The following is a 14,787-nucleotide window of genomic DNA, read 5'->3' as shown; positions in this document are numbered from 1 at the left end:
TGGAATATTGTTTAAATTATTGTATCTTCGTATAACAAGTAATTAATTAAAAAATCAAAAAACCCGACTGCACTATAAAAGCTCAAGTAGAATTTCCAAAAACGGAGAAATAGGCGTTTTATTATTTTAATCCATAAAGCCAAAAACAAAGTTTCATAGTAGGTATCTGCTTCAAAAACAAAATATGTTCTAACAATATTATCCTATTTTGTCCTCGTAGCGCTCATTAACTCTATACACCTATAGAACCTATAAATAAAATTCTTAAGTTCTCCAGCACTCTTAAGTTCAGCGGTTTCCCTTTGCGTTGATCTTTATCACAGCGACACTACTCATTTAGTCAGACAGTCATCTCGATGTGTTATACATATGTATATATTATATAACGTATGTGTAATCTCTTTTAAGTTCCTTTATTTTGATATCCTACTCGATAGCTTTAGTTAACTTTTTTTTTAAAACGTGTTACTATTTCGCAAAAACAATCCACCATTTACGCTCCATAAAATATATAACTAAGGTAATTCAAAGTTCCGGTCATTATTTTACCTCGTATTGGGTAGAATTTCAATATTTTTATCCAACAAGCTAAATACAAAATTTCATAGTGTTTGCTTCAAAATTGACGATTGTTTAAATGAACTTTTAACCCTTATTTTACCCTCTACGGGGTTAATTTTTCGGATGGGGATAAACAGGCGTGTCCTTGTTCCTATCCAGAAAGCCAAATACAAAATTGTGTAGCAGTTGCTTCAAAATTAAAGGATTTCAAAAAAACCGTTTTCCCCTATTTTACCCTCTTAGGGGTAGAATTTCCAAAAGGCCTTTCTTAGTACTTATTTACGCTATATAGTAAACCTTTGTGCAAAATTTCAGAACACTAAGTTGAGCGGTTTTGGCTGTAGTTTGATTTCTAAAAACTGAAAAAGTCATTTAATTAGTCTGTCAGTCAGTCATCTTGCTGTTTTATATATATACAAATATGTTTTTATAATCTACGTTTAATTTACTTTCATTTGATACCCCACTCGATAGGTTCCGTTAACATTTTTTTTTAAATGTGTCACTATTTCGCGCCAAAAATTCGCCCTTTTGATTTTTTTTTTCTAACACATATCTAAGGACATTCGGGTCATTGAGACGAATTTAATGACACCTTAATAGTCGAAATTTATCCAGCCGTTTGTAAGATCGGATCAAATAAAGAAAGACAAACATACAAGATACGCGCGAAAAACATAACCCTTCCTTGGCAGTCGGGTAAAAAAACGATTTATATCACACAGACAGACTAACATAAAAACGAATGACGTAATGGCAAATTGTTAAAAAAAATATCTGAAAGCTTTACAAAAGATATTCAATAGATTTCGTTTTAAATCCGTTTACAAACGAATTTTAACGCTTCAGACCCGTTGAGTTAAATCGGAATTCAAATCGATGAGTTATATTAGTGCAGAATGAATGGGAGTGAATGATTTAGCGCGCGGATGTTGAGCAATCGCACGCTGATTGAATGATTGGCAGCCGGCTTCAACTGCTTTCCAAATACCAGATATATTTAAACGTGTAAATGCCGCGTCGGTCTATCAATATTTTTTTTTATAATATAATATGAACCGTGTTTCCCTTACCACAACTTCGAATGAGAAAACGCGCGTAATACTGCTGTCATTAGGCAAAAATAAGTGTGACGGAGGTATCTCAGTGGTCGAATCACAAATATTGTATCACCTTCAAATGAAAGCTACTAAAGCTACTTAAAATAAGAATGAAACCCTGAAGTAAGTGTAAGAACTATTATATCGTAAGTTCTGTCAACCTTTCTATCGAAATTCCGTATATACAATAAATATATTATATACAGACTGACTAATATAAACACAAATGTATATGCAATGGTAATTTCGTTATTAAAAAGTATTTATCTGAAAAACATACAAAAGATATTCAATACATTTCGTTTTAAAATCGTTCACAAATGAATTTTAACGCTTCAGATCGGTTGAGTTAAATCGAAATTCAAATCGATGAGTTATATTAGTGCAGAGTGAATGGGAGTGAATGATTTAGCGCGCGGATGTTGAGCAATCGCACGCTGATTGAATGATTGGCAGCCGGCTTCAACTGCTTTCCAAATACCAGATATTTATACTCGTACGTCTAGGTACCGTCGCTCTATTAATGTATGAAAAATATCTCTTTTTAAATGAGTCTGGAGGGTAATGTTTTTAAGTGTATGTATGTTTGTCGCCTTCTTTGACATCCCCTACAACCCAAACGACTTGACGAATTAGCATAAATTAGGTATCGTTAGAATTGTCTAAATTGGGGGATTGACATAGGGTACAAACTTCCCTTTTTAGTTAATTATTTTTAAGCAGACAGTTTTTTGTTTATATAATCATCATCAACCCATTACTGTCCTACTGCTGGGCACGGGTCTCTCAGAATGAGAAGGATTAGTCCACCGCGCTGTCCAAGTGCGTATTGGTAGACTTCACATATCTTTGTCATTTTTTTTATAAATCTCTGAGGTATGCAGATCATGCATGCTGCTCATCGTTTCCTCACGATGTTTACCTTCACCGTTTAAGCAAGTGATAATTAATTTCTAATATGCACATATATTTTTTTTAAATCAGAGGTGCGTGCCTGGGATTTGAACCTCGGACCCCCCCGTTCGAGAGTTTTTTTTTTATATATATTATAGGAGTAGCAAACGAGCATGCAGTCCACCTGATGGTAAGTGGCTACTGCCGCCCATGGACATCTGTAATCAACCCCAGATAGGATTAGATATTCCTACCTAAGGTCGGCCACAGATGCGCCGCTACTCCTGAGGACTAAGCTGGAACGCCTCGGAAAAGTCTGTCTCCCTTACCACATCCTTCAAACCGGAACACAGCAGCGCCTAACACTGCTGTTATTAGGTATAAATAGGTGTGGTGGTGGTGCCGCCGGAGTCGAACCACAAAGGGTTCTACCACCTTCATCCGAGTCCGATTATATAATAATACTAATTAAATAATGTTTAGATGCACAATGCTAATATATCAAAATTGTTAAATTTTATATATGTGCAAATAATTCTGAAACCATAAGACTTTTGTTAAAACGCAAGGCAATATTCTGATAAGTTTTTACGTTACTTACATGTTGTTAGGAAGTTACACATTATTTATTTACGGTACATCCTGTATATTACATATTGATATGTTATAACGCCTACACGCGCATCCCACACGCACACATGAATTCACTGGAGTCTCTACGTGACGCGTATTCGTATGAAACCATAGACGCTTTCTACACTACCCCACACTAGGATTCCGTGTGTCGTGGGCGCTATAGCCACACACACAAAGACGAACACACAAACACCCAGATAAGATATCCAAATTCATCACTCAAAAGTCTGTCTGGCCGGGAATCAAACCCGGTACCCTTTATGCGTCAAACCGTATGAGTTTTAACGTTTTTACAAAAAATACTGTTTTTGTTTTTGTTTACGTATTTGCTCATACAAATCCGATCAGCGCCCCTAGCGGACTGTATCAGAACTGATTGGAAACGTATGGGAAATACGTAAACAAAAACAGTCATTTTTGTAAAAACGGAAAAAACTCAGGGTACAATATAATAGCCACTCCGCCACGCGGGTCTTCCGCCATAAAATTCAAATGGCAAGCATACAACATGTGAAAATCACCTAAAGAATGTAATAGGCTTACCTGTAGTAATTAAGGACCTGGGCGAAGACCCCAGGGTGTCTGTCAAAGAAGTATTCGTTCAGCACTGGGTCGTAGTTCGCCAGCGCTTCCGTTAGCCGCGAGAGGCGAGTCGCCGGTATCTTTTTCAGCGTGGCTTTGTAAGTTTCGTATCTGTGGACAAGTGGAACATTTTAATAGTTGTATAATAGTAACTACATAAGTCTGAATGATGTTAAGAGGTTATTGTCAAAACTTAGTACAATAAATAAATAAGGTTCTCTAAACTCATAGTCACGCTAGCATTTTGGACGCACACAAAAGACAAATATATAAATATAATATATAAATAAAATTCTGAAGGTGGTAGAACCTTTTGTGGTTCGACTCCGGCGGCACCACCGCCACACCTATTTCTACCTAATAACCGTAGTGTTAGGCGCTGCTGTGTTCCGGTTTGAAGGGTGTGGTAAGGGAGACATACTTTTCCGAGGCGTTCCAGCTTAGTCCTCAGGGGTAGCGGCGCATCTGTGGCCGACCTCAGGTAGGAATATCTAATCCTATCTGGGGTTGATTACAGATGTCCATGGGCGGCAATAGCCACTTACCATCAGGGGGACTGCATGCTCGTCTGCTACTCCTATATTATAAAAAAAAAAAAACACAAATACCCAGAACAGATATCTAAATCATCCTTTAAATATTTTTCTGGCCCGGGTTTGAACTCGGAACCAGTCTGATACTCTAAGTCAAATCCACAGTAAGACAAAATTGTAAATGATAAATCTATTTATTCTGAGGCTAAGTACTAACACACAAGACGCTAAGAATGTTTATAATATTACTGTTGCCATTATCTTGTTTAAGGATAAGTCTGAGGTAAAGGCTTATAAGAAAATACGTAAAGAAAATATCGTAGAAAGCCTTCCAATTTGTAGTAATCCCTAAGTATATAGAACGCCTCGGTACACAAAACATTCTGTGATCAGTAGCCACATCACGGAGCGCGGATTTGGGCCAATAAGCCACAAGCAAGCCAATTCCGGAAAACATAAGCCAGCGGTTTAATTGAAAAACGTTTGTTTCAGATAATCGTATTAAAAATACTTTTACAAAACCTAAATAAAAAATACTCTAAATAAAATAATTTATACATCATGATGTAAATAGCAAAATAAAATGGTAAGAAGGATAGCAGGGGTATCTGTGGCCGACCTCAGGTAGGAATATCTAATCTTATCTGGGGTTCATTACAAATGTCCATGGGCGGCAATAGCCGGTAAGTGGCTTCTGCCGCCATCAGGTGGAATGCATGCTGATCTGCTACTCCTATGTTATAAAAATAATGTTTTGGAATTTATGTTAAGGGATTTTTCATGTACCCAAAACCATTAAGCAAAAAATGGTTATTTCATTTCAAATTGACATAGTTTTAAAACGTAAAATAAAAATTAATAAACAATTTCCAATTTTCATTAACGTTCCCAAATTTTAGAATTTTAATTACTTCTGTGGAACCCAAATAAATCATAATTGACACCGATTTATCGCTTCTCAATCAAAAACTCTGAATTAGTTTAATAAGTTTTAGATCAGTAAGTTTTAGTTCTATTTTATTAGGTTTAAGATGAGATTTTTGAATTGTAAATCGTATGATCTCGAAATCTATGCAATTATTTTGCATAAGGTACGTCAGTCATAACTCAACATTGTTATAACTTATGTTCATAACTCAGCATTGTTTTATGCAACATCCTGTATATAAAATACTATAAGTATTTAATTAATAATATATTATTTTAAATACCTAATAGTTTATACCCGTAAATATAACAAATAAATCAATAATCATTCTCGTTCTTCTGATTTTCCGGCAATGAAAGTCAATGAAGTGTTATTCTTCGTGTATGATGACGCTGTAATCCATCTTGTTCAGCTGTTGAATTCCTCTTTAATTTCTTTAGATTGATTTATACGTACAAAACAATATTTTCATTAGAAAAGTGAGTAAATAAAGAGGTATCAAATATAGGTGGAAAAAATCAAAAGTTTGTTCAATCTTAGCAATGGTGGACTCTTCATGGAGTGACTACGACCATGCAAGTCTCCACCTTATCATAACAGTGATAGGCAATGCGGTATACTCGTTTTAACTTGAAGCATAATTCTCAGAGACAATAAGGTATCTTAGGCAGACTTCAGGGAAAACTCCGATTGGAGTTTCACAAACCTGTATGTACTTGAAAACTAATTAAAACCTTGTAACACCTAAAAGATAAACAGTGATATTGGTTAAGAAACTCGGTTTCTCAATCGAGGGGTCCGAGGTTCAAATCCCAGGCACGCACCTCTGATTTTTTAAAGTTATGTGCGTATTAGAAATTAATTATCACTTGCTAAACGGTAAAGCAAAACATCGTGAGAAAACCTGCATACCTGAGAAATTTATAAAAAAAATCTCAAAGGTATATGAAGTCTGCCAAATCACTCTTGGCCATCTTCTCGCCTCTTGGCCATAATTCCTTGTCATTATGAGAGGAGACCCGTGCCCAGCAGTGGGACAGTAATGGGTTGATGATGATGCTGTAGATGATGAACACCTAAAAGATACTTAGAAAAGGCCTATTCCATAATTTGCGCTGTCAACAGGCTGAAGGCTAAAGAGGGTGGATCCAATACTGCGCAAAATTGGATTATTCCACGCCATTCATAATTCTCACATCCTCACATATACCTATATGGATTGTTTTCGTGGAAAGTTTAACAGAATTACTTAGTTTAGCTCAACTTTTGTATCACGTTTTCTGATCAATATAAAGTTAATACGTGAAGATATTTTTTAACGTTACAACGGCAGGCGTATCGCAAAAATATAGCCTAGTGGTTAAGAAACTCGGCCTCTCGATCGAGGGGTCCGAGGTTCAAATCTCAGGCACGCACCTCTGATTTTTCAAAGTTATGTTCGTATTATAAATTAATTATCACTTGCTAATGAGGAAACCTGCATACCTGAGAAATTTATAAAAAAAAAAACCTTAAAGGTATGTGAAGTCTATAGTCTATAGCCAGCGCGGTGGACTATGGCCTACTCCTTCTCATTATGAGATGAGACCCGTGCCCAGCAGTGGGACAGTATTGGGTTGATGATGATGCTGTAGATGATGAACACCTAAAAGATACTTAGAAAAAGCCTATTCCATAATTTGCGCTGTCAACAGGCTGAAGGCTTAAAGAGGGTGGATCCAATACTGCGCAAAATTGGATTATTCCACGCCATTCATAATTCTCACATCCTCACATATACCTATATGGATTGTTTTCGTGGTAACTTGAACTGAATTACTTGGTTTTAGCTCAACTTTTGTATCTGTTAAATATAAAGTTAATACGTGAACATATTTTTAAACGTTATAACGGCAGGCGTATCGCAAAGGCAAGAATTTGATCGAATGCCTAGGCATATGACAAAATACATTTTGTCTTAACTCAAAATACTTCAAAATACTTACTCGATTTTACAACAAAGAAAATCTAGTGATAAAGATCGAATTTCTGTATGAAATATGAGTTCTTTTAAGCACATATGCTTAAGCACTTGCAAGCACTGACAGACTTTTTCCGTATCTTACCTCACATATTGTGACGTAAGAGGCGTTGTCGAAGAATTAAAGAAGTTACTTTAAAATAATTCTATTTAAAAAAAATCCTACGTCAGTCGACTTAATAGGTGGCCTATTTTTGTCAGCTAGTAATTTTGCGCACTCAGTTGATTGTTGTACTAGGCATTTTATTTACAAATTTATTTTGAAATTAATGAGACATCGAGCATGGCGTGTCACATCCACATATGAGTTATTACCCCACGTACGCACTCAGGAATTTTGTATGCTCCCTCGGGAGCCTTTAGGCAAGGTCTTGTCTATCCACCTGAAGGACGAATGACGACCATTTAACCCAGCTCGGGTCAATAGCGGACACGTACCAGAGACAATATCTGCCTCAAAAAATTGTCTAAGTTAGGAGCACCTATTTTGATACAGGAAAAGAAAGACCAATTCAACCACTTTCAATACATACAGATAAAATTTCCCGAAATAACATAGTCAAATGTGAACAAATTTAGGGTATATGAAGGCGAGCCTTATTATATAGCACATGAGGCTTTTCCTTACAAATACTCATTTTGAAAAATCAAAATCATGGATATGGATACGTTGGGAAGAATTTTGTGTGGCTCGTTAGCCTTTTCCTTGTATCCCACTCAAATCAATCAATTACAGGCTACGCCTCACATAGCGTCCGCTTCACCCATGACTCCCTGATTGAAGTCGAAAGACCGTAAACTTTTTGATTTCCCCCGAGTATACCTTACTAAGTTTTGGCTATCGACTGTACATTCGGATTAATGTTTGTAACAACAATCAATAAATGAGTTTTTTTTTTACAAATTGTTTTAGGTTTTCATTGATAAAGGTGGTAGAATCTTTCGCTGTTCGATTGTGGATGCACCAGCTCTACGCTTTGTAATAGCAGTGATAAGCTGCTATGTTCTGGTTTAAAGTGTGAAGGATATATGCCTTGTAAATTTATCTTCAAATAACATAATCCTAGAAGCAGGAAATCCTCGTGTATCCTACTGTCCCCTTTAAACCAGAACATAGCATTAAAAATACAAAAGTATACCAGTGGTACCACAAAAATTAAATTCAATGGTGCTACTAGAATTAAATCACGTAAAAACAAATTTGAGAAGCCAAGATCTTCAATCAAACTATCTTATACAAAACAAATACGAATAAAGCTCTTTAGAGATAATACTGTACGTGCCCTCTTCCCTAACACGTAGACCTGTCAATGCTCATGAATAAATCAGTCAGGCATAGTCGAAATACTTGTAAAAGGAATCACCATACATTATTTCCTTTTATTTTTATTCCAAAACTTCCTGTCACATCTACTTTTATCCGACTCCGAAGGGTAATGTGTTTCATGCGTATGTATGTATGTATGTATATGTATGTATGCGTGTTTGTATGTAAGTCTCATTCTTTGGATCGTTAATCCTAACGGATATTAACATATTACATGTCATTTTTTTAATTACAGGAGTCATCGTAGGCTATTTTAAGCAATTTAATTGTTGCTTTTATAGTAGTTGCTAGTCCAACATATCACGTTAAACATACCATAACGTGTTATATGTCATAAGTTTATACATGGCTTTCCAAATTAGTCCTTCATCGTTAACATATTACTGTTGGGTACTCTTCTAAGTGATGATTTAAGGCCATAATCTACCGCGCTGTGCTAGTCCCAGACCCGTAAAGTTAGAATCCCACGGACGTACATCTGATTACTCAAAGTTATGTGCGTATTATAAATTAATTATCACTTGCTTAGACAGAAAACCAAATATTGATGTCCACGGGCAGCAGCAACCACTTACCATCAGGTAAACTGTACGCTTATTTGTAACTTCAGTGGTATAAAAGAATACCTAAAACTTCTTTAAAAAAGTTGTCAAATGTTTGTGAAGTCTATCAATTCGCAATAAGCAAGCATGGTAGACTATGACCTAATCCACTCACTCTGAGAGGAGACACGTGCCGAGCAATGAAATAATGGATTCACTACAACTTTCGTACAAAGAAAACACACATCAAGAAAAAACATATTGCCTTAAAACAAATATATCTCCAAGTTCATCCCACAGCTAAATCTCGTACTATCCCGAGGGCGTCATAAATGTGTCCCTGAGACCTCCTTAGCACTACGTTATAACCTAATTCATAGAACACACAGGTAAAAAGGTTTTATATCTATTTAATCCCAGCCACAATGGCGTAGATTTTGGATCCTAGATTAGTTTTATCAAGGTTTTTATGGTTGACAAATAACAAAAATATATCAATTTTAGTGTGGCGTGGCCACCGGTACCCAAATAATTTCTTCTTAATCATCTGTATATTGTCATAACCGTTATATTTGAAGACTATTGAATAAATATGGATTCAATTCTCATAGATGTGGTTTGTGATATTCCTCTAGTTTTAAAACTAGAATAGAGTTACGGTATCCTCGGTACGAGGCGAATGAACAGAGTTTGAAGTTCCCCACCAGCGATCCCCGGAAAGTCGACGGTATACAGTAGTACACACGGAAAGTAATAGCTACTGTATGCAACGGGTGTAAAGTCCTTTACATAGTGCCGAAAAAGAGCAGCAAAAGAGTTTTATTACGGTAAAATCCCACATAACCCGGTATCTCGCCTAGGGCACCATGGTATCTATTGAGGGTTCTCCTCCGTCACAAACGAAAATAAATGCATTTGCTATTTTGAAAGCAAAATTGTTCCCACAATGTTAAAATTGGAGTTATTGTTGAGATAACTATTTTCGAATTCAGTGTTTCGACGGCTCGTAAAATAACGGTGACGGTGTAACATTGGGGAACATAAAACAATAAAATAAATTAAATATTTGCCTGAAGTGACTGATTATAGTGATTTATCAATTTGTCTGCCCAAGGGTTTTGTTTTTGTGAACATGGTCTTCTTTTAATTAAAATGGTAGATTTGACAGATTTGACTCTAGATTATTCTAAATTACAGATAACTTAAGTAACCACTAAGAAAAACATACGTATCTTCTAAGATAATTAAATAATAGTAGTTTTTAATAATAAACTTGTATTATTCTATACAAAATGTTATTTACAAGACTTTTTATCAAAACACGGAATCTCATTATTAATTCAATCTCCTCATACGCCAAACCACAATTGTTCCAACTTACCTTCACTACCGGTTATGAAACTCAACATTCCATATTTATGTGGCTGAGATGCTCACATTAATTGATATACTCTGCTCTTATATTATCTCTTCCATTTCCTTGATATCATGTGTATTAATTATAATTTATCTTACGGATTAATTATCACGTTTTGATGCTAAAGGAAGTAATAATGATGAAGCCTTTGTCGGCATGTTTGTTAAGAAAACACTGAAATTCTCAATACTATTTAAAGTGTACCAATTTGGTGGTGGTATGGACTAAAGCTTATTCTTAAGCTCCCTTAATTCGGAACCTCTTTAGATGGCACATACTGAAGTTTTGATGATCGTAAAACTCTCTGTTGTTCGACTCCGGAGGCAACACTATTTCATCATACTACTCGTAACAGCAGCATTAAACGTTACTGCCTTCTGGTTTGGAGGATGTAGTAACAGAGCCATACTTATCCGAAGCGTTAAAACTTAGTCATCAGGGGCAATACCACGTCTACAGTCGATCTATGTAGTCAACTGGCCACAGAGAGAAGAGAGAGAAAAGTTCCAATATCGCGAAACTTTTGGTTCCGCTTTTTAAACTATGTATGTACCTACCATAGATTAGTAAAGATTACTCACTCCTAATAAGAAATAGTAACCAGTTTTGACAATTGAAATTGTCACTGACATCTATTTTCGTGTTTGAAAATATTTAAAAAATGTAGTTTTTAGAGCATTTACGAATGAAATTGTATTTCTCCGCACTTTTTCTTCGATTTCGTGTTATTTTGGCACCACTTAACTACACATGTCGGCATTGATTCGCATAAATCACACCATGACAGTCGGAAACGTAATAGAAAACAGTCAGCCATTTTACGTATGTGTCAGCCATTTGTGGCTTCCTTCAATTACAAGGCGTTGAGATATCTATATTTATCTATGTTACCTACCTACTTGTTTTCTATGACCAACTAACACTTACATATTCAGGTATGACAACGGTAAATAAACAAAATACCTACTCAATATACTGATATGTTTTAATTGAATTGAATTGTCTGTGAAAATTAATAAAATCTCAACAAGAAGTGAAGTGAAAAGCTTCAAACTGTAACAAGTCCGTTTCAACTGTTCTATAGCGGTGTTAATTTTTAACAGACTGTTTGCAGTAGAACTGGTACAAGATAAGAGCGGAGCGGGCACGCAAAATTATGTCATGAACTTATAGCGGGCATACAATAATTTAACAATAATTCGAAGGTGGTAGAACCCTCTGTGGTTCGACTCCGGCGACACCACCGCGACACCTATTTCTACCTCATAACAGCAGTGTTAAGCGCTGCTGTGTTCTGGTTTGGAGGGTGTAGTAAGGGAGATATATTTATCCGTGGCGTTCCAGCTTAGTCTTTAGGGGTAGCGGTGCATCTGTGGCCGACCTTAGGTAGGCATATCGAGTCCTATTGGGGTTGATTATGGATGTCCATGGGCAGCAGTAGCCACTTACCATCATGTAGACTGTAAGCTCGTCTGCTACTCCTACATTATATAAAGTTTTAGGAGTTACATTATTTGTTGTACATTATTTTTATACAAACACATAATACAAAATGTATTAATTATAAAGTATTTTCATAACAATTTAAAGTAAATAAAGTAATTTGAAATATTCACTATTCTGATTTATATTACTTACACGAGGCATTCGACAAAGTCCTTACGGGCAACACCACATATGGCTGTCCTCAGGAAAGACTGATTCTATCTGGAGTTGATATCAGTTGTCCATGGGTGACTGTTTCCACTATACGCTTGTTTACTACCCTTATATTGAATATATCTGCATAATGTCATAACCAATTACAATTTTTAACTTAAAAATAAAATCACAAAATAGAATTCATCATTATCACATTTCCTTACATGGTTTTCGTATGTTTACGCAACAACCCTATATATTTTAGGGGTAAAAAGTATCGTGATGCTGCATAAATTACGTTTTAAATTTTATCTCTTAGCCTCCTTTACTACAACGTCACGTACGTAGGCCTTAAATATGGTTTGAGAATGTAATATTTCTTTCATACATCTCTCAGTTCCTATAAGTCATCATCATCAACCCATTACTGTTCCACTGCTGAGCACGGGTCTCCTCTCAGAATGAGAAGGATTAGGCCATAGTCCACCGCGCTGGCCAAGTGCCTTGTAAACATTTTTTTTAAGATTTCTCAGGTACGCAGATTTCCTCAGGGTGTTTTCCGTCACCGTTAATGCAAGTGATAATTCATTTCTAATTTTCTAATACGCACATAATTTTGAAAAAGCCGTCGTGCCTGAGATTTGAACCTCGGACCCCTCGATCGAGAGGCCGCGTTTCTTAACTGTTACTCGATAGCTGATAATAAGTGGTCACTAACGTCGATGGACCTCTTTTCTTTTATCAATCCCATATCAATGAATAATCGTTTGAAATCCTATTGGTTATTGAGGCCTCTTTGCCCATGAGTATTAAGTTAGTAGGTAATAGTTCTAGTGTGGCTGTTGCCTTCAGTATATTCTTGAAACCAGACAGAGCAGAGCACTTCACTGATATGAGCACTTTCGTACTCGTAGTAAGGCAGATTCTTTTTTACCAATATGGTACATCATATTGGTCAGCTTGGTTATCTTACGCTTAACTCTTTATAACACACGCGGATTCCCTTTTGTGGAATCCGTGTGTACAAAAATCCGTACTTACAAAATTTCATGACAATTAATTATGTAGTTAATGCGTGAAAGTGAAACAAACTAACTCACATTCGCATTTATAATATTAGTCAGAATACGACACGTTTGTTCAATAAATTCTTAATAAGACTAATTTTAACAAAAGCGTTAAACTTAGACGCAGTAGGCATAATTGCGACAAATTTGACGCTATACAGCCATAACGAGATTAAGGCACAGAATAATAAAGCTTAAATGTAAAATAAATATTTTCTAAACAAATCCTACTTAAATTAAACAGCTGTTACTAAACTAAGACAATGAAAAGCCGAAAGTTTAGCGTTTTATGAACTACAACATGAACTTTACAAACACAATAATAAATATTTTGTTATTTTTATTACTACTAAAGTTAAAATAAGGCTCTCTTGTGGTTTAAATGTGGCGGTACCACCAGTACAGCTATTTCTACTCAACCTATTGGTTTGGGGCACGGCTTTTTGTCATAAAAGTGATACGGCACATAACGTTAATAAGTTTTGCTTGTTACGGTTCCACGGTTAAACCACTAGACCGATTTTGATGGAATTTAATATGGAGAAAAATTAAGCACTCAGGAAGGACATATAATACAGAGCAGAGCATTCGCAGAGAAAGATTGTTGACATATAGTATAAACATTCTTGGTTTCAAATTTAAGTATGTCACCTAAAACAAAAAGCTGACATAATTGCGGGAACATTATGACGGCTCATATTTTAGCCTTATTACAACACCATCGGTACCATTACAAGGCAAAGCAGACTTATCTACTATTTAAGTTACTTTATCTTAGTTCTTAAGAATAGCTTTATATCGCAGGTATCTCATATATGTACTCTGTAATCAACAACTGTGTCCATGCAATCAAGTAACCATTTGACCTAAGGCGAAATCACAATGAGAAAAATCAAAACCGCTTATTGCAGCTCGTAGCTCATAACTTGGGCGGTAGACTGGCGACGAAACTTCGGCGTTTTATAGCGATAACGTGGTTTAATGTTCGGCGCGTCCCTTGCGGCCAAGGGAACTTCTCTTTCCTACCCGCGTTACTTAAGGCCTGTACACGTAGTACTGCCTTATATCTTTATCTATCTATCTCTATAAAAATCCTGAAATTAGTATCTATAAAACTCAATAAATAAGTAGTCCTAGGATTAACTTGATTGTACACAACATAATTTTACATTAGGTAACATATCTATATAAAAGTGTTTTATATGTTAACAGTGTAATGTTAATAGTTGAAGTAATTTTAAAATGTTAGTACTTAATACAAAAAAGTATTTGTCTTTTTACATATTGGCATCACTCGCGCAACTGAATGATGAAATGTGTACCATTAGGCTATCACTACTAACAATCTATTAACTGCAAAAAATCACATAATTAATGACTAAATTATTATAATATGTCCCAAAATTATCTACTTTGTTACCAGAGAGGTGTGAACCTATTTTTTTTTTTTTTTTTAAAGAAAAGGAAAGTAGGAAAAGTACACTAGAGGGCGAGCTAACGCTCACCGGGGCGGAGCTCGATGGGGCAACGCGCTTAGAG

At 35.8% G+C, this 14,787-nt stretch overlaps 1 protein-coding gene across 1 annotated transcript in view; it reads right to left on the bottom strand.

Moving 5' to 3' along the window:
- Window positions 1-14,787, bottom strand: part of LOC140753957 (potassium voltage-gated channel protein Shaw) — a 248,457-nt gene that overhangs the window by 216,021 nt on the left and 17,649 nt on the right. The window contains exon 2 of the mRNA XM_073088818.1: window positions 3,735-3,884. Coding sequence (XP_072944919.1) covers window positions 3,735-3,884 — 150 coding nt within the window. The remainder of the gene's footprint in view (window positions 1-3,734; window positions 3,885-14,787) is intronic.

The sequence above is a fragment of the Epargyreus clarus genome, unplaced genomic scaffold (genome assembly GCF_041222505.1).
Source record: "Epargyreus clarus isolate Ecla_fem2 unplaced genomic scaffold, WU_Ecla_fem_2.2 ptg000027l, whole genome shotgun sequence".
Classification (NCBI taxonomy): Eukaryota; Metazoa; Arthropoda; class Insecta; order Lepidoptera; family Hesperiidae; genus Epargyreus; species Epargyreus clarus.
Note: the sequence above shows the minus strand (reverse complement) of the source record. Positions and strands in the feature narration are given on the sequence as shown.